Genomic DNA, 26668 nt, shown 5'->3' with positions numbered 1-26668 from the left:
TTTTTTCTTTAGAGTCAATTTTGCGTCTTCCCGTTCTATGTACAGTCAGTCATAATCTGAAGCCAAACTGAATGCTCTCTAGAGACCAGGCAGCCCACGTTTGCATCAAGAGTCTGGTGATTTACTAGCTATGTGGTGGAGAGGTGACCTCTACAATTACTGTAGAAACCCAGTGAGAAGTGACATGACTCACTGTAGAAAGATTTCAGGCATGGAAAAAACTTGCCTTATTTGGTAAATGTGGTTAAATGGTCTCAGCTGGTAATGCCGGTGAGCTCATTGTGAGATGCCTTGTCTCTTTAAGCCAAATTCTTCTCTTAAAAAATTCATTAGAATTAGAGTGCTGGTGTTCATTTTTTCTTGATGTTCCATGGATTAAATTAAGTCAGGAAGAACAGAGTTCTATTTTGAAAATTTAACCTCAAATGCACTGAGACATTAAAAATTTCCCTTATTTCTTTTCTGTCTCTCATGTTCACCTTTGCCTCTGCAGAATTTCAGTTTTATCTTAAGCCTTGAAGAACAAGACTCTTTTCGGATACAAATATATGTGTACTTTTAGAATTTACTGTACTTTACTTAAATGAGTTTGCTCTGTACATGAGGATTTTATAATCTATTCATTATACTTGCTTTAATGATCAGGTATATTTTGTGTGTAGAAATGAAAGACTGCTACTTGTCAAGGCTTCTCTTTCAAAATGTCTATTCAGGTTGGCTATCGTCTGAATCTGCATTTCAGAGGTTTAGTTGCTTTAAAGGGGAAAGCAGATTTTTTTTTTTTTTGGAGAGGTTTTTTTGCTATAGGGCGCGTGCGCTCGCCAGACAGAGAGAGAGACAGACATAGAGACAGAAAGCGAGAAATCACCCCCCAGAGGGGATGGTCACGCCGCAATCCCTTCTCCTCCATTCTCCTCTCGGGATCTTGGGCATGCATGCACATGCGCCCAGCGTGAGTTTTAAGCCACTGGGTCCGGGATGCGAACTGCGGTTGACTACGTGGGAGCCTAGCGACATAGCTGTTACACTAACTGCTGGTTCCCTAGGGGAAAGCAGATTTATGAGTCAAGCAGACTTTGGTTTGGATCCTGGCTTGGCGATGTGTGAACTTCATAACTTCAGGACAGTTCCTTACCTGTCAAGACAAATCAATATCCGTCCTTTCAAGTGTTTTGAGAATTAATATGCATGTGAAGACATCTGGTACAAAATCGATCTTCTCTTGTAGCAGTGAACTAATTCCAACTTTTCTTTGGTCTTTTCAACCTGGAATATGAAGATGAGAAAATATATTTGACCTCACTCCTCCTCTTTGCCCCTGTCATTAACTCTCCATGTGGGAACAGGAGAGGAAGAGCCCTCTCTATAATGACCATTCACAAATGTGCTCTTGGGCCAGCAGCGTCTCCTAGAAACTTACTAGAAATGCACAGTCTTTGGACTCCCCCTATACTTGCCAAATCAGTATCTACATTTTAACAGGATTCCTGATTGATTCAAGTGCATAATAAACTTTGAAAATACTGCTCTGTATCACTTTCTTGGGATCCACAGTTCTAATGAGCAGTCTGGACCTCTCTGTGTTGGGAGAATTCCTTGGGTATTGAAGTACTTGATTGACTGCAGAGAAGTGACAGAACTGACAAAGAACATCTCTCTTTATCAGTAACTGTCAGCCATATGTGAATGTCCATGCCTGTAGAATCCATCTTCTCTGGCTGAATTCTGATTGTTAATTTCAGAGAGAGATGATCTATCTTCATTGGGAAGAGGGATTAATTTTTTAAAAAATTAAGATAGTATGCATGAGTGTTGCCGTGAATTTTTTCCTTAGGGCCAAAATTGGCAGAAATGAGTGTCTCTATTCCTTTCTCATATAGTTCCTATCTCCCACACCCAGGTCCATTAATTATGTCATCTACTTTGCCCATTATATCAGACTTTGACCTTGTGACCTTGGGTTTATTTTAATTTCTCTCCTCCTAGCTTAAAACATAAGAGTTTCTTTTGTGTTTTTCTCCCTGCCTAACTCATCTGCACTACTGTTCATGCTATTCTTCACCATTGAGAATCACCTCATCCTCCACTCTCTTAGGTTTTCCATTCTGTGAGGGAACTTCAGGAAGAAAAATGTGGAAAAATGGAAATAAATTTGAATTTAATTCAATGCAAAATGTATGAATAGTTTTTTCATAATATATGTTTTCTATGAACTTTTTGAAGACCTCCTATATTGGGTCGTCAGAAAAGTCATGATGTTTTTTTGTGTAAGAAAATGTATCATGACTTTTTTGATGACCCAGTATTTCCTTTGGGCATTGTCTCCTGTCTCTTTCATCATTTCTTCTCTCTCCTCAGTATAGTTTTCATATGAGAAAGTCTTTTGGCAAAGGGAATAAAATCAAAAACAAAAATCTTCTGGACTCAAGTTACCAGACAGCTTCTTAGCTTGGAATCTGGGTTTTCTCAGTCACTAAACCCTCTTAACACACAATATCTGAGCTGGGTTACAATTATCTTTTCACTTGCCCATCTTCCTCTCTCAACTGATCTCTTAAAGAACCAATTATTTTTTTTATTAATTTTGTTACCTCTAGTGCCTGGCATGGAGCAGTGTGGCATAAATACTGTTATTAGTACTATATATCTTGTCCGTCCTCATTAATGCATTCTAAGACTGGAACCAGCAGATGGCATAATGGTTATGTTGCTGGACTCCCACCCACATAGTCTATAACGGTTCAAATCCTGGACCCTATAGCTTAAAACTCACATTGGGCACATGGGAATGCATACCTAAAATCCTGAGAGGAAAATAGAGGAGAAGAATTGTGGCATGGCTATACCCCTGGGTGATTATTTCTCGCTTTCTGTCTCTCTGTCTTTCTCTATCTGTCCAGTAAGTGTACATACCCTATAGCAAAAATCTCTTTTTAAAAAACAAAAAGCTTCTAAAACTGAAGCATTTAAATGTTTCATTTGGGGACTGTAAACAACAGAGAAATATTTAGGAAGACCAGTTAAAAGGGCAGATAGAGTCTTTGGGGGGTACTTTAGTAACCCAGAGGTAACTGGTTCTCAGACTCCAGTATATTTTTTTAGAAGATAATATTCAGGGTAGTTTATTATGTATAGACAGTATGGAATAATTTGATGCTAGTAATTTAAAAATTATGACAACAGTTGTTTATCCTTAAAATTCATTTTATGTGCAATGCTACCTTAAGCGTAATTAGAATGAGTTCTTAGAGAAATCGCCTGCATTTCCCCTGTCATTCTGTACATTTGTATTACATGGTCATACCATCATATTAACATATGATCATCTGATTGTAGTTTCATTGTTTTCCTGTGAGGTTGTTTAGTCTTGTCGATAAAATGTAAAGGCTACCACTTTAGGATTGCTATTGCTAGTTACTAATAAGTTGCTCAAGCTATCATTTTCTCATATTTATAAAAATGGTAATTAACATGTAAAACTTACCTTTTTTTTTTTTTTTTTTTAAATTGCTGTATAGGACAAGTTTGCTGGAGAGACAGAAAGAGAGAAAACACCATCCAGAGAGGATGGCCACACCATAGTCCCTTCACCCCCATTCTTCTCTCTGGATTTTGGGCATGCACACACACGTGTCCAATGTGTTTCTCAAGCTGTTAGGTCTGGGATTTGGACTGCAGTTGTACATGTGAGATCCAGCTGCCTTAACCTCCATGGTACCAGCTAGCTTGTACAACTTCATTGTTTTGAGCAATTCTTGCTATAGGGCGTGTGCACTCACTGAAGAAAGAGAGAGAGACATACAGACAGGCAGAAAGCAAGAAATCATCCCCCCCTGGGGGAAGGCCATGCCCACAGTCCCCTTCATTCTCCTTTTGGGATTTTGGTCACTCACACATATGCATCTAGTATGAGTTTTAATCTGCCAGGTCTGGGACTCGAACCACAGTTGACTATACGGAAGTCCAACAATGTAACCCTTATGTCATCTGCTGGTCCCCAAACTTACTTTAAAAGCAGTAAAATTTTGTCGTTGTCGTTCTTGCTGTTGGTTTAGAATAAGCCCCCTCACCTCAGTCCTTTTACTCTGAATGCTCCAAAATCCAGTCCAACGCCATGGTGTAGCATTCTTTCTCTTACTCTGTCATACTTGATTTCTGGAGGCCAACACCTAGTAGCTAAGAATTTATTTTTAATAAATAACTCTATAAACTTTAATAAACTCAAAAGACATTGAAAGGAATAAATTAATACTAGCTAGCCAATTGGTATAAAAATGTTAAATAGGAGCCAAAATGAAATCACTTGATGATGAAGTCACGAAAATGAAAATGTCATTGTTGAAACAAAGCAGAGCTGTAGCCTTTGCCTGCTAGTGAACTCTGTTCTTCCATCCACGCCCTCCCCATTTCTTTTTTCATTACAATTTACTGTAGTGAAATTGATCGTTCATATTTGAAATCCCTCTTAGGCCCTCTCTTCTAGCTAACTGTTAGGTCGTCGAAAAATTATGATGCATTTTGCTTAGAAAAATACGTCATGACCTCTCCAACAACCCAGTAATAATCTGATAGAGCAACTTCTGGATTCAAGAGCGATTGGGGGAGGGTTTGTTTTGTTTTTTTATTGTTTTGTCTTGTGCAAAGAGGACTGAATTCTACTGTAGTAAAATTCTACTGAATTTTACTGCATTTTCTTTTCCACCCCAAAAGAAAATGCTAAAAGTGAATTTTGAGAATGTCAAAGTGAATAGAGAGCCAGGGTGGTCTCATGACAGTAAAAGTTGGAAAATGAAGGGTTAACTTATTTAGGAGAGGATCTTTGCAGATTCAAATTCACAAAGTTTCTCCCTGCCTGGACCTCCTGCTCCTAAGTCTGACATGTGGGTATAGGAGATGGGTCTACCTTAGAATCAGTTTCCTTCCTCACTGAGCGTGTGATCCATCTCAGTTGGCGGATTAGATCAGGCAATGTCTAAAGATGGCCTGAATCAGTATATGGCGTAATGGTTACATTGTTGGACTCTCACATAGTCGATCATAGTTTGAGTCTTGGATCCAGCAGCTTAAAATTCATGCCGGGCCTGTGTGTGCATGCCCAAAATCTTGAGAGGAGAATGGAGGAGAAGGGATTGTGGTGTAGCCATGACCCCTGGGGGGTTGATTTCTTTCTTTCTGTCTTTCTGGTGAGTGCATGTACCCTATAGCAAAAAATCTCTCTTACCCGCCCCCCCCCAAAACAAACAAACAAACAAAAACGGTCTGATTGGGTCACATGTAGACGAGGCAGTATATCACCTGGTAGCACTGACGTGTGGATGCCAGTGTGACCCCACAGCCTTTACTTTCCTGCTGTGCCTGTGGCACTAGCTTGAGGGATGTGAACAGCAGTCACTTTGCTTTTATGCTTGACAAGGCCTTGATCTAATCAAGCCAAGCTGTCAGGAGATATTACTGATTGTAATATCTCAATTTCAGTCAGAAAGTTTAGGGAGCCAAGTGTATTGGATATGTTATACCGAGTTGATTTCCTGTGGATTCTTACAGAATCTTTTATGTTAACAATTTCCTTAGGTTATTCAGAGTGCTTGCCCCGCTACCTTAAAAGTCATACAAAGCAAGATTCAAATTCCATCTATCATGGGATCAGTTTAAAACCATTTCATTATTTTCACTGGAATATCAGATGCTTTTGTCCTTCCTTCTTTCTTTAAAAACAAACAAACAAACAAACAAAAACCAGATATTTTTTGTACTCTTGTCAGAAAACTCATAATGTATTTTTTCTATGCAAAAATGTATCATGACTTTTCCAACAACCCAATATTTAAATTGAAATGATTCTGAAGTCTAAGTCATAAGAAAAGTTTTTCTTTTCTTTTTTTTTGAGAAGGTTTTGCTAACGGGCACATGCGCTCACCCGAAAAACAGAGAGAGAGAAAGCAAGAAATCACCCCCCCATGGGGGCTGGCCACACCATAATCCCATCTCCTCTATTCTCCTCTTGGGATTTTAGGCACGCATGCACATGCACTCGGTGTGAGTTTAAGTCACCGGGTCCAGAACTCGAACTACATTCAACTACAAGGGAGTCCAGTGACATAACCATTATTCCAACTGCTTGTCCCACAAGAAGAATTTTTAGAAACCTGTATCCATGATCTCTTTGCTGAGGTACAGTACAAGTGCTCTGCAGGCTGGAAGCCAGGTGATCCATCAAAGATTTGGATCCCTGCTTTGCTGGGAAAACATGACCTGGGTCTAGGCACACAGGATCCTGAGATTCTGGAGGGCTGGGGAAAGGGTGTTGGTACATGGTGAGACCTTGTGTGCTCCTCTTGCATGCATGTGCTATCAGTAAAAACAAAACAAACTTTGCATTCCTAAAAACTTCCTTAATTTGGTTGTTGTTGATTTATCACATATAAAAACATTAGTCAATTTTCAGAAACAGTACAAAAATGGTCTGTTATTTAAGAACCGTAATTGTCAAGTTAATCCGAGATCGAGTTTTTGTAATTTTGTTACACATGCAGAAATGCTACTGCAAGAATTAGTAGTAAAGTATTTTAAAATAAGATGACTGAAACAAAAATGAAGTTATAAATATACGCAGACATTATTTGAATCACAAAATATAAACCCTTGTGAAATTTTCTCAGAACTAGGTAAATGTTTTGGAAAGTAAATGTAGTCTCTCTCTTATAACATTGTATCTTACACAGTTCTCAGTGGGTCAAGTTTAAAGCCAAGGGGGCAGTTGAACTTTGTCTTTTTCTTTGCAATTGCCAGAGAATGTGTGCACTTGCTGGGGGGTCGGGGGGATGCTACCTCCCCCCAATAGGGCGTGGTCATGCCATAATTCCTTTTCTTACATTTCTCCATCCTGTTGGAATTTAGAGCATGTATGCACATGTACCCAGCATGTTTTCAAACACCAAGAGCCAGGATTTGAACTGTGACTGCCCATATGGGATTCAGCGCCCTTAACCACTAGACTAGAGGGCCAGCCCTCTCTGTCTCTTTCAATGGGTGCTATTTATAGCACCCGCTCTTAGAAGCTAAGACTTAATTATTTGACTCTGAGACTTTTTTTAATTCTGTGACCTTGGGTAAGTAATTACTCAGAGGATAGTTTATTGTTATCTCTTTAGATTTTGAGTGAACCAAGTAAAATATATCATGTGAAATGTTTTGTGAAATCCAAAATAGTATCCCACTGTTGTTATTCTTCTCTAGCATGTCCTTTTTTAAAACAAGCAATTTAAAAAAATTTGTGTCTAAAATCATAGCTCTCCTACAAGGAACAGACTTCCTTAAAAACCAGTAAGAAAATGTTCCTGAAAGGGCTCATGAAGCAACCATCTCTGAGGAAATAAGGGATAATACATTTCTTTATAGAGTTGGACTGCCCGACCTCTTCTTACTTTTCTTCAAGCTCTGGGGTTTTCTGATTGCTTAATTTTGTAAATTATTAGTTATTTAGAAAGATCGGAAGGGGCTGTTTATTTCTTCTAATTTATATGATGATGACAAAGAATTAGCTTTAGTATCTGGACTAATTTTGCTGAGCACAATGAATCCCATGTTACTGTTTGGGGATTACATATTATTGCAGTAATTTATGTTTTATATGTGAAAGTTAATCTTAAGAAATGACTAATCATCAGTGCATCTCCTTTCTAGGAGACCCACTGACGACCACATTAGTAATAGGACTGGAATTATTCACAAGATTGCAATAATCATTTAACTTCTTTGCAAAAAAAAAAAAAGCAATGATAGTGAGAAGAACACTGAATTACTAGATTGTTGGAAAAGGCATGATTCGTTTTTCTATGCAAAAATATGTCATGACTTTTCCAATAACCCAATAGGTTTATATGTTGACCGTCTTTGATTTAAAATGAAGGTGGTTTCTTTCTGTGCTTTAAGATGGATTGATTAAATAGAATCACTATTTAGAAACTGAGACTTTTGGGTTTGAATCACAGAATCTCTCAAATGGAGATGTCATGTACTAACATGGGGCCCCACTGTGTGCCTAATATTTGAAACTCTCCAGAACCACTTTACTTAGTACTCACCAGGCCAGTGAGGGAGAAAGTACTTCTGAGGCATCCATCCATCTGTTCACAGATTTGTGTTAAAGTTATTTATAGAGCCGTTCATCATACTGTGGACTCAATGCACAAGGGTTGCATTGATGAGTCAGAGGAGTTTGGCTTGTTCTTGAGCCGTTTAGTTTAGGTTCACCTAAAGCTTCAGGAAGAAGCGTCTTCAGGCTAGTTCCAGCAGAACTAGCTGAGGGAGTCTAATGTTATGATATTCCTATTCCATCAAATATTTGTAGATCTTCTCATGACCTCCATCCAAACTACCTGAATATATTTTCTACTGTTTGAAATGAAGAAGCTAGATCGCTTCTCTGGGACTGTGTTAAGCTCAGAAATCTTAGAGGTACTTAAATGGTAATCTTAGTTTTGTTTTTATTTGAAACATTCATCTGACCAATTAGTTCAGGGGCAGACACAGAGAAGTCATCCCCAGACTCCCCTATAAGACAGACTTGCCCCTGCTACTTACTAGTAATGTTATCGGCAGCAGCTGTCAGTTCTTTCTGCGCTTGCTTCAGCTGCAGAGAGCTGCCTTCCAAGCACACATCTCTCCTGGGGCAGGTGAAAATTGCAGCAGCCCACATCCAGTAGTAGATGGGGCAGGAGTAAAAAGGCCTTGCCATTAAATCACACTGTGAAGCTGTTCTCGCAGGCAGTTCTGGCTCCAGAGCCCTGCAGTGTAAGCCCAGGCTCCACCTTCCTTACCTCACAGTTTGATCTCTACCTGTACCCGGCCCTGCTTCCGAGTAACCCACCTGACACCAGGAAGAGTTACAATCATGGGGGGGGGGGTGGATGATGGTGTGTGTGATGGTAAAACACGATGCTCTGTGAGACTGACCCATGTAGGAAGGTGCCAGGTTTACCTCTGTGGACCTCTCTTGGTATACAGGTGCTCATGGACCTGAGATCTAGAGCAGATAGGGCTGGGAATGGATTGCAGCGTTTGGATCCTGTTGATGGTGCTCTTTCTCTTTCTCTCTCTTTCAGCCTCTCTCACTCCTGGAAAAAAATAAATAAAATAAATTTTAAGAAATACAAGAATGATGTTTTGTTACCCTAGCCCAGTATTATATTTAAAATTAATTTCTTTCTTTTTTAAAAATAATTCACTATTTTTTTTTTTTTTGAGAGGTTTTTGCTACAGGGTGCGTGAGCTCGCCAGACAGAGACAGACAGAGAGACAGAAAGCGAGAAATCACCCCCCCGGGGGGGATGGCCACGCCACAATCCCTTCTCCTCCGTTCTCCTCCTAGGGTCTTGGGCATGCCACACACACATGCCCGGCATGAGTTTTAAGCCACCGGGTCCGGGACGTGAACCACGGTCGACTACATGGGAGTCCAGCGACATAGCCATTATGCTAACTGCTGCTCCCAGTAATTCACTTTTTTAAAAAAAATCGGTTTTCTTTTTTAAGGCTATTGTCAGAAGAAGACCCTTCCTCTTAGTTTAATGGGTAAATACACAATATGCCAGCATTTCAGATAAGAAGTACATTTGGCCTCGGAGCTATATGCCCCAAATATCATTTTTAGCTTCAGTGTCCTTGAATGCCATGAAAAACAGTCTGTCTGTCTTCCTTTCCTCCTTTCCTTTATTTCATTTTTACTATAGGCATGTGTGCACTCACCAGACAGAAATGGAGAGAGGGAAAGTGAGAAATCATCCCTGGAGGGGAGAGTCACACTGCAGTCTCTCCTCCATTCTCCTTTTGAGATTTTGGACACATCCACACGCATTCCCCACATGGTTTTCAAGCCTCTGAGTCCAAGACTTGAACTAATGCAGCCAGCCACATGGGATCCAGCCACCTTACTCTTCATACCATCTGCTGGCCCCCTTTTTTTCTTTTTTAATGCTTTTCTATAATTTAGTTTGACACGTACCACACCATGAACAACTGCTATTGCTTGTCAGAAAGTGATAATCCTGCTCTTGTAATGTGCCTTCAACATGAGAATTTAAACTTTTATTTTAGAGAAAAGTGGAATTTGTAAAGTATTGCATAGGGAAGAGTGGAATGGTTGGACTAAAATAAAGAGGAGGGTATGGGGATGTGTGTGGGTGGTAGTAAGGATGTCTGTGTATTCATATCTCTGAATATATTCTTTTTCCTTCCAGCTCTAAAATTCTTTGGTCAGTTACTAAGATATATTTTCAATGCATGTGGAAAAAAGTACATTATCATTCATTATATGACACTTAAAATGATACTGTTTTTTTTAAGGAAACCAATTTCCCATTTAAAAAAAGCTTAAAATAATAACTTATTCTAGATAATTTACCTTTTAGAATCATAGAAATAATTGATTCTAGTATTCTTCATGGAGGAAAAGGATTGAAATTGGTTGTTTAGGAATGTGTAAACACGTGGAAGGAGCAAGAGTCATCTTCGTGAGAAGTGGGTGGGTGCTGGTACGAGGAAGGGGCAGTTCATGGTTGTGCATGGTTGTGTTGGATGGTTCTAGTGTTGCCTTACTGTTACAGTTTGTTTGACTCTGTTGGGTGTGGTGTTTTCACATCGATTTTTCTCACCTGTTTCCTGCAAGGCTGTACTATCAACACAGTAGAAGTTCATCTCTCATCCTCTGCGTTCCAATGGAACTTGGTCAAAACTTCTGTCATGGCATTTTAGTATACCACTTTCAGCTTTGCCTTGTGAATATCATCTGCGTAATCGTCACTCCTCTAGTTAAAGATCAGATCTTTGGAACAAATGGCATATCTTAAATAGCACAATTAGAGGATGGGGTTAGTTAGTGTTCAGTAAATATGTAATGAATTACTGAGATGATTCAATATGTTGAACAAGATGCTTTTAATTATTTTTGTTCTTACATGTGAGAAGTAAAGATCTAAGAGTACTATAGAGTTTGGCCCAGAATTTGTGATGGAAATTTAATCCCCAGTGCAGCAGTGTTGGGAAGTAGAGCTCTTAGGGAGGTGCTTAGGGGTCAATGGCTGTGTTCTCTTGAATGCATTAATGCTGTAGTAAAAGGGTTTGCCAGAGGGAACTTGTTTTCTTCGACCCTTACCTTCCTTCACCATGTGAGGATGCAGTCTTCCTCTCCTCCAGAGAAGGCAGCATCAAGGTACTACCTCAAAGCAGCTTTTACCAGACAGCAAACCCACCTCTGCCTTTATCTTGGATTTCCTACCCCCCCAGAACTCAGGAGATAAACTCCTTTTCTTTATAAATTACCTTCTTCATGGTATTTTCTTATAACAGTACGAGCAGACCAAGACAAGGAGGTTAACCGACTTTCCCCCATCTTCTCACATTTAGTAAGTGATCTGGTCTACACCCCACTTTTCTAATGTAATCGTGTGCTCTTCCCTTAGCCTGTAGATCTTTAAAGATAGAAGACAAAAATGCACACTAGGACTGACACAGTGTCTTTTTTTTTTTTTTTTGGTCTCTTTTTACTTTTGACAATATGCCTCATTTATGTATGCGTTCTTGCTGGTTTTCTTATTTCCTTGACTTAATTCTTGACCCTCCAGTCACCACCACAAATTGAAGGTCTAGACTCTTGGACGTGGGTCACAGTTTCAGGTAGCCACAACCAGTTCTGGGGCTTCACTGAAATATCTCCTGGCTACTTAAAAATAATGATTCCATTCTCTGGTAGAAGTCAAGTCAGGAAAGGAACAGGATTTTAAAGAACAAATACCCAGAATTGAAAAACAATTCTAAAGTGATTATCTAATCATATATCTAATTTATAATGTAAAATCTGGTGTTTTAGGCCTGTGCTTGGGGAGTGTGATTAAAAAAAAAAAACACTATTCTTATAATACAAAAGGCCTGGTTATGTGCGATGTCTGTCTAGAATCAAATGAAGAAAATAGTGGCATTTGCACAGAAGGCCTTTCAGGTGCTTCTAGAAAAGTCCTAAAAGAAATCGTTCAGTTTCTAGTCCGCAACCATAATTCCCCAACACATTAGCTATTGAGTGCTGTCTGCCATTAAAACAGAAGCATGTTTTCCTTCTGGTTTTCCATCCGTAGTGTGACCAAACTCGCAGAAACAAGATCCCTGGCTCACTTGGTCACATTTGTTAATTGTTACTGCTCCATGTCTACTAGCATAATATACACTAGGTGGTTTAAAAGTTCCTCCCTAGGACTAGCCCGAATATCTCAGATTCAGTCCATTTCCTTCTGTTGTTTCCTCACTGGAGTTGGAGAACAGGTGGTCACCACGTGATGTTCTTTGATTTTACAAGCAACTAAAAGAACTTGTAAGTTATTTCCTTCACCTCAGATTTCCCTTCTGGGGCTCGTCATATGTTCATCCTAATGCCAGGAGTATTTGAATAGCATGATTTCCATGGAGAGGTGAAGGATCATTTTATGAGAAATGACAGAATCCTTACTCAGTTAGAGAAACATTTAAGAGTGTGCATGTGTGCATGCATGTGCGTGTGTGTACATGTTTCCTTTTTGGGGTTGAATTAGGGTTTTCGAGTCTCTGTGTTTTAAATTTCAGCTTTACGTTATTGTAAACTAATTTCATTCAGATGTTCCTAGTCACTTGTGGTTGAAGTTGGACTTCATGATATTGAGAAAAAAATATTTGGAGTATGAGAAAGAACAAATAATCTGTATTTTTAGCCTTTGCATTAAAACAGGCTTTCTAATGTTCTAGTGTTATCAGTACCACACAGAATGTACTAAATATGTCTAAATTTTTTTAGAAATTTACATGGACACAGTGAACAGTGAAAAATAATAAATACAAATTTAAGGTGAGAAGAAATTTAGAAACAAATAATTGACAAAAATACACATTTTTAAATGTTTTTTGCCGCAGGGTGTTGCGCTCACTGGAGAGAGATAGTGAAAGAGAAATCACCCCCGGGGCTATAACCATGCAGCAGTCCTTTCTCCTCCATTCTCCTCCTGAGATTTTAACACACAACGCATGCACCTGGTGTCATTTTCAAGCTTCTGGGTCTAGGATTTGGACCACAATTGCCCATGTGGGAGTCCAGAACCTTAACCACCACAACTCCTGTAGGCCCCCCCAAAATAGGTATTGTTACTGTGTCAGTTTAATTAAGTGAAAGGGAATTTTCACATTCATTTTTTTAAATATAAAATTGAATTTCCTCTAAGAAAACCTTGTGTTCGGAGATTTATTTAAATCTATGAAAATTGTAATTCCTAACACTCCATTGGTCTTGATCGGTATATAATAATTAGAAAAAAATAGTAAAAACTATCAGTAATAATTAGTTTTGGGATTTTTTTGTGACCACAGAAATATACTTTTGGGACTTGCTTTTGCCTACATTTGTATTCTGTGAAATCAGGGTATTTCCGCCTAGTAGGGTAAGGTGTGACTCGGTTTCTTTTAGTTGGCACAGTACTAAACAGTCAAGACTTTCATCAGCTGCAGGAGTGGTGATGTTGGTGATCTCACAAGAGCCAAGAAAGTAACTCTGGGCTGTATAGATGACAGTTGACAGATGTTCTGGTTGTGTTTACATTTGGTGTCAAAGGGACTTCTTGATTTTAAATAGTGGCAGTGGATAAAAAACATCCTATTCACTGAATGCTGAAATGCCCAGGAAAGTGGAAAGAAAAGCCTGGAAATAGATCATTGTTCTTAAATGTGTGGCTTAAGCTGTGTGCAAGTAACCAGGTGAGAGTAGCACTCTCACCTCCCTTGGCTTTTCACTTCCAAACCAGCAGTTTCCAATGTTGGAGACTTTCAACTCATTGTCTTCTTCCTTTCATAGTCCCCATCAGTTCATGTGAAATTTAGAGGATGGGATTTTATCACTGTGGTCTAGAACTTCAAACTAAACAGGAAAAGGGAGCAGTTAAGGTAGCACTAGTTGGAAGTGCCAAAGTAGATGTTTCTTACTATTCCCACCATCCTAATTATTGTTGCTACTACCAGTAGGTTATCCTGTTGCATCAGCGGTGGTTTATCAGCTGGAAGGCCATCTTTCTGAAGGGTTTCTTATGGTAGGTGTATCTAGCAAGAGTTTATGCAGAACATCACCAGAAAAATAATCAGGTTTGTAAGTAATCAAGTTCTTGTTTATACTCTATTCCTTCCAGAATTTAAACTGAGATAATTTAATCTAACTTTCTTACGTGACAGGTAAGGGGACAAAGGTCCAAGAGTGGTAAAGTGTCCAGGGTAGTAGAACTAGTGATAAAACCCAGAGAACAACTATGACTATTTGACAGTGTTTGCAAACTTGGCTGAACATTATTCATTTATTCAGGAGTTACACGCTGAGCATTTGTACATGACAAGAACCATGTTAGTATTCTAGTTTAGGATTTCTCAATCTTGGCACTATTCACATTAAAAAAAAAATACCAAGATGTTAGGCATATACTCTTGGAGAGAGAGAGAGAAGGAGAGAAAGAAAGCGAAAAAATGCCCCCTATCCCTACAGAACATATCCCTTCTCGATTTTCCCCTCTGTTGAGGAGTTTTGGCCTGCATGTACACGTGCCTAGCATATTCTTCAAGCTGCCAGGTTTAGGACTTGAATTGTGTGGTTGGACATGTGGGATCCACCATCCTTAACCACCAACCCATGGCCTGGCTTGGCACTGTTAACTTTTTGGGCTGATTTAATCCCCTCTTCTCCTCCCCCCACCTCATCTCTTATTAAAAGGGAAACTCTTTTTTTTTTTTTTTTTTAAGAATTACTTTTTTAATTTTTATTTATTCATTCATTTATTTTAATTTGACCAGCAAGAGCAAGAGAAAGTGAGAAAACAAGCCACCAGATCCAGGACTTGAACTGTGATCAGCCATGTCGGAGTGTCCAGTGCCTTAACCACTATACCACTTGCTGGCCCCAAAAGCGGCTATCCTAAGGTCAAAAGTTAGAGAAGAAAGGCCAGAGGAGGCCAGCAGAGGGAATTATGGAGTGCAAGCTCAGATCATGTTATTCCTCTGTGAGAGGAAAGATTGAAGGAGGAGTACCAGGTATCTTGGGAAGGCTTCTGAAAGCCGTGTCCAAGGCTTCTGCTCTTACACATTGACCCAGACTTAGTCACATGGATACAGAGAAACTGGAAAACGTACCATTACTTTTTTGGTAGCTGCGTGCTCTGTTGCCATTTAGGGTTTCTATTACTGTGAAGTAAGGTAGATGGAGTGTTGTCAAAGGAGATTTTTGATAAAAACCAGTAAAAAAACAAGCCTTGATATTCAGGAGAGGGCAGCTTCTAGAATTGCTTCATGTGGTTAATTCTGACTGTGACCCAAGGTACTTCAACCAAAGCGGACATGGGGGAGGGCTCATTTTTCTTTAAATGTCAAAACTAGATAGTTATGCCATTTATGCTGATTTTTAGAAAAGTCTTGTATTTTAATCTAGACTCTATGCTCTTGCTGATCAAGTGCCTTGTCGTTAATATTCATGAATTTCATATCCCAGTCTTTAGAATGGCAGTCATGTGCTGGCCCCATTATACAGTGATTAAGTATGGTATGGAGGATTCCAGATCCCATATGGCCACCTGTGGTTCAAATCCCAGCCCCAGTGACTTGGAAAACACTGTGTGTGTGTGTGTGTGTGTGTGTGTGTGGAGAGAGAGAGAGAGAGAGAGAGAGAGAGAGAGAGAACATACCTCAAATCCTGATATGATAGGAAAGTGAAGGTAGTAGTGCAACATGACCAGGCCCCACTGGGAGATATTCTCTCTCTGGCAAGCAGACACACTCTCAACAAAATCATAAAGTAAAATAAAATGGGAGTCATGATAATGTTATTTCTTTTTTACCTACAAGCATGGTTTTTCTGAAACCCCAGTGATGGGAAAATATACAAAATTGGCTCAAGAGAAAAAAGTTGTGATTGAGCCTGTGAAGGCACTGCAGATGTTTCATTTTCTTATCATAAAATGATAAACTCAATCAAGGGGTTATGAGAGAGAGAGAGAGAGAGAGAGAGAGAGAGAGAACATACCTCAAATCCTGATATGATAGGAAAGTGAAGGTAGTAGTGCAACATGACCAGGCCCCACTGGGAGATATTCTCTCTCTGGCAAGCAGACACACTCTCAACAAAATCATAAAGTAAAATAAAATGGGAGTCATGATAATGTTATTTCTTTTTTACCTACAAGCATGGTTTTTCTGAAACCCCAGTGATGGGAAAATATACAAAATTGGCTCAAGAGAAAAAAGTTGTGATTGAGCCTGTGAAGGCACTGCAGATGTTTCATTTTCTTATCATAAAATGATAAACTCAATCAAGGGGTTATTTTCATATTCACCTTGGGAGTCTGTATGTTGGTGGTGGTGCCACATTGTGCTCTTGAAGGCCCTTCAGTCTTGCTCAATGAAGAAGCCCGGCCTAGGACTATCACCTCCTGTCCTTCCCACATGCTTAGGCCCTGGCCCCAGAGCAGACCTTGCTGCAGCAGGCATTGCAGCAGGACTGGTGCAGGGTACTCGCCACTGTGTCTAGACTCTTGATGAAGAGCATGTTGTTGGCCTTGGCCTCTCCCTTACCTGCTGGAGGGGCCAGATAAGTGCTGGAGAGTTCCTGTCTGGTAGGACAAATCTGGATCCATTATGTGAGGCAACTGACTGATAAATCTTGCTTTCATCCAGTGAATCGTCCCAAGGTGTGTTGATCTATAAAGCATAAATGGAGATGTGTACCTGAAGAGCTGGCTGTTTCTTCGCACTGCTGGGCCAGCTTATTATTGAACACTTATATTTGCCTTCCTTCCTGTCTCACATCCTTTTCCCCCTCAGTTTTGCTGTCCAAGAATTGGGTGTGTCCATGTACGCGCACTCACACTGCCACCCTCCCATGCAAGCTTTAGCAAGCAACTTTTGCTTCAGGCACTGTTTTCCAGGAAAATTGACTAACAGGACATCGTATTTAATATAATATAAAATGTTAATTTTGACTTGCTAGTTCTTCTACCCTAGGAATTAAAAGAAAGTACCTCTCTAGGTTTCACTTAGGAGCAGTACTTGTCAGGATTAGACTATGTAGTCTTGGCGTAGTTAGTATTCAATTACTCCATCCATGTTCAATTGTCGAAGTCCTCTGTCATCCCAGATGAGGAGAGAAATATGAATATTTGGCATGGAGACAAGCTACAGGTAACTTTAATTAAGAAATCTCTAGGGGCCAGCAGTTGTCTTAGAGGTTAAGGTGCTGGACTCCCACATGGATGGCCAGTCGAAGTTTGAGTCCCGGACCTGGCTGCTTTCTTTCTTGCTCACTCTTTCTTTTTTTGTGGTCACTCTCTGCCTCTCTCTCTCTCTCTCTCTCTCTTTCTCTTTCTCTCTCTGGTCACATTAAAAAAATAATAAATGAAATATTTTTTAAAAAGAAATCTCTAAATTCATCGAGGATGATTTTCTAAATATCCTGTCTGTTGTTACTTAGTCATAGTTTCTTTTTTTGTTGTTATTTTTAGTTTTTTTGTTTTGTTTTGTTTTTTCCCCTATAAGGTGTTTACTGCTGGAGAGATAGAGACAGAGGGAAAGTAAAAACTCACCCCCCCCAGGGGGATGGTCACTCTTCATTCCCTTCTCCCCTTGAGATTTTGGGCATGCACATATATGTGCCCGGCATGATTTTCAAGCTGCCAGATCCAGGGCTAGAACAATGTTTGACCTTGTGGGAACCAAATGCCTTAACCACCACACCACCTGTTGGTCATAGTAGTCCTAGTTTTAACCAGGATGTCATGTCAATATCCCTCAGATTTTAGTCACCCCAGGGACTGTCCACCTTCCTGATTCCAGTCTTCCCTCCTCTACAGCTTCAAGAGGAGACTGACAGTAGAAGCTGTCATATATTTTCTTTTTTCCTTTTTTTCCCCTAAAACAAAAAGAAAGGTTTTTGACTTACTGTGTGTGTGCTTTCCTGAGAAAGACAGAGACAGTGAGAGGGGTAGTGAGAAATTATCCCCTGGGGGATGGCCACACTACAATCCCTTTTCTTCTATTTTCCTCCCAGGATCTTGGAAATACACGCACATACACACTTGCCCGGCATGATTTTCAAGCCACCAGGACCAGGCCTTGAACTATATTGGCCATGTGGGAGTGCAGTGACATAACTGCTACACCATCTGCCGACCCCACCATCACATGCTTTCCACAGCATTCTCTCACTTTCTCTCTCTCTTTCAAGGCCCAAGTAGCATCACAAGTGCCCTAACACCTTCTCTACTTCCTGCTCCTCCTCTCCTCCTCTTTTTTTTTCCTCGCTCCCTGGCTCCCTTTCCTCCTTCTTCTCACCCTCTCCTTTTTCTTTCACCCTTCACCTTTTGCTTTCTTTTCTCCTTGTATTTCCTCCTATCTTTTTGTCTTCTCTTGCCCTTTCTCCAAACCCGCTCCATTTTTTTTTTTTTAGAAAGTGAGGTACTGTAGTTTTAATGTGCTGCTGCTTCAGGCTGCATTTTAGTGTGCACAGCATGGACTTTGGAAACAGGAAAGCATGGTTTTGATTATCCACTCTGCCCCCATCATAAGCGTTGTAATGTTGTTCAGATTACTTCTCTGATAGTGTTCCTGTGCTTGTAAAATGAGGATTAATTGTTCTTACCTTGTCGGGTTTGTGTGGAGCTCTGGTATGCAAATTCCTTTACAACCACTGAAGAAGGTTTCATTCCTTCTTTGAATTCTCCCAGTCTTGATCACCACTGAGCATCATAGCAGACACAAATGGGCATTAGTAAACGTTCAAATTAATGAATGAACTAATAAAAACCCATGAGTGAGTAAGATGTTGGCATAACCTTAGAAAACTCTTCTTCTAATTTTTATTGCTCTCTTACTACATTCCAGATTTTTTTTTTTTTTTTTTTTTTTTTTTAGAGAAATTTTTGTGCTTGCCAGAGAGACAGAAAGTGAGAAAGCACACCTCAGGGGGACCGGCCATGCTGCAATTCCTTCCTGTATATTCTCCTCTGGGCATTTTGGACACATACACACATGCACCAGGGTGAATTTTAAGCCGCTGAGTCTGGGTCGACTACGTGGGGGTTCAGTGATGTAATCATTATGCCATCTGTTGGTCCCTCAACTTTTATCTCTCTTCTTTTTTCCTTTTTAGAGAGAGATTTTTTTTTTGATATAGGGCATGTACACTCACCAGAGATAAAGAGACAGGGACAGAAAGCGAAAAATCACTCCTCAAGCGGGATGGCCATGCCACAATCCCTTCTCCTCCATTATTCTCTTGGGATTTGGGGCCCACACACACACACACCCAGTATGAGTTTCAAACCACCAGGTCCAGGACGCAAACCACAGTCATGTGGGAGTCCAGTGACATAACCATTACGCCATCTATTGGTCCCTGTCTCTCTTCCTTTCTATAATCTATCCTCCAAATTAGTTCTTCTTGTCTTATCTCACATTTTAAAGCAATTTTTATTAAAAGTTAAATTTTAACTATTTTTTAAAAATTTCTTTATTTATTTCTTCATAAGTGGGAGAGAGAAATGAGAAAGACTGAGCACTCCTGACCTCATCTTGATACCGTGATCCACCCTAGTGTTCAGCCAGTCCTGGATCATGGACATGTGTGTGTCCAGTGTACTTACAGAGGTCTCTGGACTTGAACTGGCACCTTCCCATGAACACTTGCAGAGTGTTGCATTATTACTGCTGTGCCACTCTCTGGCACTACACATTTAATTATTGATAATAATTATACATGGTTTTAAAAAGTCTAATTACGTGTTAAGGCATGTCAATTATTAATCAGCTCCCCACTCCACCTCTTTATTCATCTTATTCAACATTAAACATTACATTACGTTATGCGCATTCGATAATAGTTCCGCTAGCTTTTTTTAAGTATACATTGACTTGTCAGTGACAGTTTTTTATTCTGCTGTAGTATGCCATTCTATAACCTATTCTAGTTCTTTACATGCATTCTGGTGTCTGTTGGTCTTTTGATCCTGAACCTCCCAACTTTCACTCTGCTGTACTCCTTCCAGTATCTACCATTACTGTCTCTGCTTGTATGCTGTCAAGGCCTTCGATTGTCACCGAAGAGTGCGAACATTTGGTATATATTAAGTGTGGGTGTACAGTGTGTGTTTCTTGTAGCCTGGCTTTCGTATTACTATTTATAATGTTTTGTATTAAGGTGAAGCATTTTTTTCAAAATGCACAAGTAGTGCATATTTAGATAATGTTTGTACCAATGCAATGACGTAAATAGTTGCATGGGAAATGTCACAATATCCTGTGTGGCAATTATAGCATTGAGACTGTTCTAAAAAATGTTGTGAATAAATTCTAACTATGTGTTCCATTAAAATATATGTGTGTGTGTATATATATATATACATATATATATATATATATACACACACACATCAAACTATTCAATTCCTTAAGTTTTAAAAACTTACTATAGGGACCAGCAGGTGGCATGGTGGTTAAGATGCTGAACTCCCATTTGGCCAACCACAGTCAAGTCCCAGACTAGGGTTGTTTTCTCTCTCTTTTTTTCATGAGCATGTGTACCCTATAGCAAATTGAACACTAATAAATAAAATTAAATGGTTCCCCAAAATGTGTTGTATTGTTTTTTAAAAAGTTTTTAATAGAAGTACATAAAGCTTTGCAGTCATCTTTTATAGAAAAAGTGTGATTAGATAACATTTGGGGGATTTTTGTTCCATTTGTGATTATCTAAATGTAGAATCTGTTCATCTTTGGTACCTGCTTGTGTCCATTGCAAGGCATTGGTTTTGTTTTGTTTTTGACAATGCTGTATACTTTAATATTTATTTTATCTGCATGAATGTCTTATAAATATCTCAGTTTTTTTGTTATAAACGATTCTAAGAGTAAAGCTGTTACTTGGAGTTTGTACTGTTACATTTTCTTCCCATCCCTCACTTGACCACCTTTACTAAGCTGATCACATGATCACTGGGCTCAGAACAAATGCAGTATAGTTTGGAAAACTAATTACAGATGCAGAGGGAGCTTACCTGTCTCCCCTTTGAAGATAGATTTGCTATTTTTGATCACCTTAAACAGTAGCTGTCCTCTGTCTGTGTTAGTGCTTGTTGGTCTGTCTTTATCTTTATAGACTTGTAGTAATTACAACTATAGTACTGAAAACATTACTACTGCTTTATATATGTTTATATCTCTTGCAGAGCATTCACTTCTTCTACCTCATTCCTCCTGTGTTTTCCATCACAAACATTATTTTACTGGGACTTTGTTTTAAATTATTTAATTTTTTTAAAAAAAGTTTTTGCTGGGACCAGCAGTTAGCGTAATGGCTATGTTGCTGGACCCCCACATAGTTGACCACGGTTCGCGTCCCAGACGCGGTGACTTCAAACTCATGCCAGGCGTGTGTGCGTGTGTGCCCAAGTTCCCGAGAGGAGAATGGAGGAGAAGGGATTGGGGCGTGGCCATCCGCCCTGGGGGGATGATTTCTCGCTTTCTGTCTCTCTGTCTCTGTCTGGCGAGCGCACGCTCCCTATAGCAAAAACCTCTAAAAAAAAAAAAAAATTGAAAAAAAATTGAAAAAAAAAGTTTTTGCTGTAAGTAACATAAACTTATTTAGAAAGAAACTGAGACAGTTGAGAGGGAAAGTAAGTTATCATCCCCCAGGGCGGATGGCCATACTGCAATCCCTTCTCTTCCATTCTTCTCTGAAGATGTTGGGCATGCATATACACACCAGTGTGATGTTCGAGCTTTCACGTCTGGGATTTGACATAGTTGGCCATGAGGGAGTACAGTGCCTTAACCACCACACCACCTGCCAACCCCAAAATGATTTCATTCCAATGCATTTACTGCAGATTGATGGAAAAAATACCATTGTAATATGTAGTCTACTTATTTTATATCCTGCAATGGCAATAAGAAGACAATGACCATGCACAACAATTAGTAAAGATTCATAGGTTTAATTTCCCCATTCTTCTGGAGCCCTGGTTTCAGAGAAGATTTTTAGTTTGGTGTTCATAACAAATAACACAAAAGTTGAGAAATAAATGCATGGGGTTGCATTTCTAAATCCGGACAGCACTTGGCCTACATGAGCAATAAATCATAGCTTTCGGGGGAGTTGTGAATTACAAGGAGAAGTAGTCTTTGTTTTCTAGGACGTGCTTCCCTAGATTACATTTGTGCTTCATGTGGCCTAGTCTTTTATCTCAGCTCTTTAATTTTATGCCTGAACTGAGTGTGCTTTTGTTGTCTACATCATTGGCGCCTTTGAGTAGATCTTTCTCGTTGGCCTGATGGTGTGAAGGGCCAGGGTTTGAATAAGAGTCCAGGAAGTGGTTCTGGGAATGATTTTTGTATTGCCAGCAATGCTGATGTATTGGCACTGAATTCACATTTCCAAAATGTCACTGAACACTAACTAAAAACAAAGATACAAGTGTAGTCGTCACAGCTGTGTGCTCTTCTCCTGAAGCTAGTTTCTTTCTTTTCTATGCACAGTGAGGAATTTTAAGCCCCTCATTGTAAGATGAAAGTCAGTCAGTTTTATGTACTGTTCTGTAATGCAGCTGGTTACCCATAAATATTCAGGTATCATTGGGTTTAAGGAAGGGCCATTTGTACAGAATTGTCCTTTGTACCATGGATAACAGTTCATTGAACAAACAGAATGTCTGTGAGGGACTGTGGTGCCCACTGTTAGAAGAGGAAGAATTTCACATGCTTGTTAAATATTTATTGAGTATTCACTAGATATTCAGTTTTAAGATGGATGGGGTATATATCTGAATTTCTTTGCTACAGGGTAGAGCATAACATCATAAGAGACTCAGATAAAGCTATATGAACATTCAAAGGAGAGAGAGGGTTGACAGACTTGACTTGTGAATGAGGTTTATTTGAGCTGGACACTAAAGTAGATATAATTTGAATGTGTGGAAATAGAAAGACATGAACATTTATGTCAGAGGGAATTGGTGGAGGAAGAAAAGAAAATAAAGGAGCATGAATGGAGAACTCACAGGGATCTGGTGAAGGACTTTTGGAAAGGTAGATTGAGTAGATTGTTAGCATAACATGCCAGGTTAAAGAGCAGCATCTGGGACCAGCAGATGCCACAGTGGTTATGTCACTGGACTCTCATGTAGTTGACCACAGTTCGAGTCCCAGACCCGGCAGCTTAAAGCTCAGAATGGGCATGTGTGCATTCATGCCCAAGGTCCCAAGAAGAGAAAGGAGTGGTGTGACCATTCCCCCTGGGGGGTGATTTCTCGCTTTCTGTCTCTCCTGAGAGCGCACATATCCTGTAGCAAAAATCTCTCTAAAAACAACATCTACTGAGCAAGTGATGAAATGTTCAGGTGTTTTCTCTAACAGAAAAAAGGACGAGCTCTTCTCATCCTAAACCTTGGACTTCTCTGCCTTCTTGGGGCCTGCTCTTCCACATTTTTATGTGAGCTCAACACCTCTTTTGGATGGATATGTTACTCTTATTTTTTAATTGTTTACCTCCTAATAGGACCACATATTCTCTTTTTTCCTTTTAAACAAGAGAAAAACACACACATTTATTAACTAAAAGTTGTACATGGCACAGAAGACAAAACTGAAGACCCACAGATCCAGAGAAAACTGTGTTTTTATGGACCATCTTGCAGAAGTGTGATTGGAGGACAAAAGAGTATGGAAATAAACTGGTAATAGCTACTAACCAGTAGGTATTAAGTACCAATATGGTATTGCCAGCATTTATGATAATAACCTGGGAAAACCTAGTAAAGCCTATTCAGATTCTTGGTCTTTGGATGCAAGATAGGAGCCCTCTGGAATGAGGGTCTTAGGAACTACTTTTAGGCAAGTATTTGAGAGAATTTGTTTTCTCTTTAGATTGTAAAAATTCTTTGAGTATTTTGACTATTTCTTTTTCATTTATATATAATACTATAATACACAAACATCTCGATACTTTTTAAGTGGTCAAAAGTGATGTGAACTCCAGGAATCAGCAGTTAGTGTAATGGCTATGTTGCTGAAATCCCATGTAGTCCACCACAGTTCCAGTCACGGACCTGGTGGCTTAAACTCACGCCGGGTGTGTGTGCATGCGTGCCCAAGATCCCGAGAGGAGAATGGAGGAGAAGGGATTGTGGCGTGGCCATCCCCCTGGGTGGTGATTTCTCACTTTTTGTCTCTCTGTCTTTCTGGTGAGCGCATGCGCCCTATAGCAAAAACCTCTTAAAAAAAAAAAAAAATGATGTGAACTCCTAAATTAGAACTCTTCTTACCCTCCTATTCATCTCCGTTTTACCAGTTCACTTTCTAACATTTCATTTATGGAAATAGATGCTGATGGTTTCCTGGAAATACTAAATGAGAAGAAAGTTCAGAGTACCAGTGGATCAAAATAGCATTAGCTTGAAGGATGATCCTGAATCTGTCAATTCCCTAATGATAGAAAAGACCTCCTATGCTGGAAGCCTTCCTTTCTCCCTCTGCTTCTGTCTCTCTTGTTCTCTTTCTTCTTTTCTCCCTTCACCCATCATTCATCCATCCTTGCATCTCTCTATTATTTTTAAGTAACTACTTTCAGGTGTTTTATGTAGGTAATGAAGTGAAACATTAATCATCATAATCATAGAGTTTGTTGAAAAACAATTCCAGGTGGAAGGTGGAAGAAAACAAGAATCTGCATTTGGAATAAGTTTATAAACACTTGGCTGTAATTCAGGGGACCCAGAGGCTGCAGTTTCGGAAACAAAGAATGAAGGAATAGTAGTACTTTGGCCAATTACTTGTAGTTTTTTAGTATTTGTTTCATGTGGACTCATAAATGGAACAGGTGTAGTTTGTGGATACAATATAGTGGACAGTAATGCCCACGTGTGTCCTGTTCCTTCAGTTTTTAATTTCATTTGCATTTCTATGGAAGCAGGACATAGTATAAAAGGGAAACTTATTCCCTTCTTCCAGAAAAAGCCTCTTTCGAGCTACCCTTCACTGCTGCCTCGCCCCAAACTTCAGTATTTTAGGAATAAGGAAAGATCATTTATCACCACCATGATCCAAGTGTATGATACTGATAGTCCTTTTGATTTATTTTATTTTGAATTTTATAATTATTTAATTATTGAATTTCTAAATATTGAATTTTCTAATTATTTGAAGCTACCAGCATTTAAAAGTCCTTCTTCCTTTTTCCTGTTTCCTCCCTGTCAAAGAGGAGTTATTTGAAATGTCAAGTGTCTTTTTGTGACTGGGAAAAAAAATATGATTCTGTGTAAAGACTTCTCTAAACTGGTTATGTAGTAACTCATCTAGATCTCCTAAAGTCTAAAAAAGACATTGTTCTCTTGATTACATCCTAGACCTATTAGATTAGAGTCTTTTGTTGAGAGTCAATCACAAAACTCTCAAAAGGATTCTACGGTAGCTAGCTTGGCCTCCTCCATTGTACATATAGTCCCTACATGTCTAAGAACATGTGACTCGAGATGTTTATATATAATTAATACATCTCTCCAAAAAAAAGATGGAAGACTTCTTTGAGATCAGAGTATACTCGAATGACTTGCTTCACATCCATATTCTTACTCTACTGAACACAGGTTTTGCACATAGCTGGAGCTCATTAAATCTTTATTGAATAGTTGTGTTGAACTTCAAGGCTTTCTTGATGTACTTACTTGAGTCTTTTTTATTGTTATTGCTATCCTCTAGGATGGAAAGAAGAAATTTGACAAGGAGAGTGAAAAATACTATTCCATTCTTGACAAGCACTTAAATTTGTCTGCAAAGAAAAAGGAGTCTCATTTGCAGGAGGTAAGCTTTGCCAGTTGAAATGTGGAAAGGGTGTTAGCATTAAATCTGGTAAAGTCAAAATTTCCAGAAATTGAAATATCTCAAAATCTGCAGCTGTCTGATAAAATAATGACGATAACAATAGCTAACTTCATTGAGCACTTACAGTGGACAGAACCTCTGGAGACTTTATGACCTTTAATAGTGACAATTTCAGGTGACAGACTAGGATTTCCTTCAATAATAAGGACGGTTGAAACAAGATTTTCTTCATATCAGCTATAGTTTAAAGAGGCAGAACCTACTAAATTCATATTATGGCTTTAATGTTTTTTTTAAATATCTGACAGTGTTTTAAAAATTTTGCTTAAGTGTGTGGGGGGAGAAAAAATATAGAGACACATTTAAAAAAATCTCAATTATGGTGCATCAGTTTCCTTTAAGAACAAATGAATAAAAATATTTTACTAATGATCTAGCCACGATGCTGTGCATTTCTCTGATGCTATGTTCACATGCTGGGGCCACATAGGAGGTCTACTTCAATTCCAGTCCAATCTGAAGTCTGGGCATGGTGGCAGGTGTAGTCCCAGCTACTCAAGAGGTTGATATGGGAGGATAATCAGCTTGATGTTGGCCTGAGTAACATAGTGAAACCCTGTCTAATAAAGAGCCAGGCATTGTGGCAGGTACCTGTAGTCTCAGCTAGGAGGCTGAGACAAGATGACTGTGACAGCAAGACCCTGTCTTTAAAAAAAAAAAAAAAAAAAAAAAAAAAAAAGTTTGCCCACAATATTCCAGT

At 39.3% G+C, this 26668-nt stretch overlaps 1 protein-coding gene across 1 annotated transcript in view; it reads left to right on the top strand.

Annotated features, from left to right (window-relative positions):
• ARHGAP42 (Rho GTPase activating protein 42) overlaps positions 1 to 26668 on the top strand; it is a gene marked incomplete at its 5' end in the record, with an annotated part of 308666 nt that overhangs the window by 185637 nt on the left and 96361 nt on the right. The window contains 1 exon segment of the mRNA XM_006150099.3: positions 25786 to 25887. Coding sequence (XP_006150161.1) covers positions 25786 to 25887 — 102 coding nt within the window.

Source organism: Tupaia chinensis, unplaced genomic scaffold, assembly GCF_000334495.1.
Source record: "Tupaia chinensis unplaced genomic scaffold, TupChi_1.0 Scaffold000276_2, whole genome shotgun sequence".
Classification (NCBI taxonomy): domain Eukaryota; kingdom Metazoa; phylum Chordata; class Mammalia; order Scandentia; family Tupaiidae; genus Tupaia; species Tupaia belangeri.
Note: the sequence above shows the minus strand (reverse complement) of the source record. Positions and strands in the feature narration are given on the sequence as shown.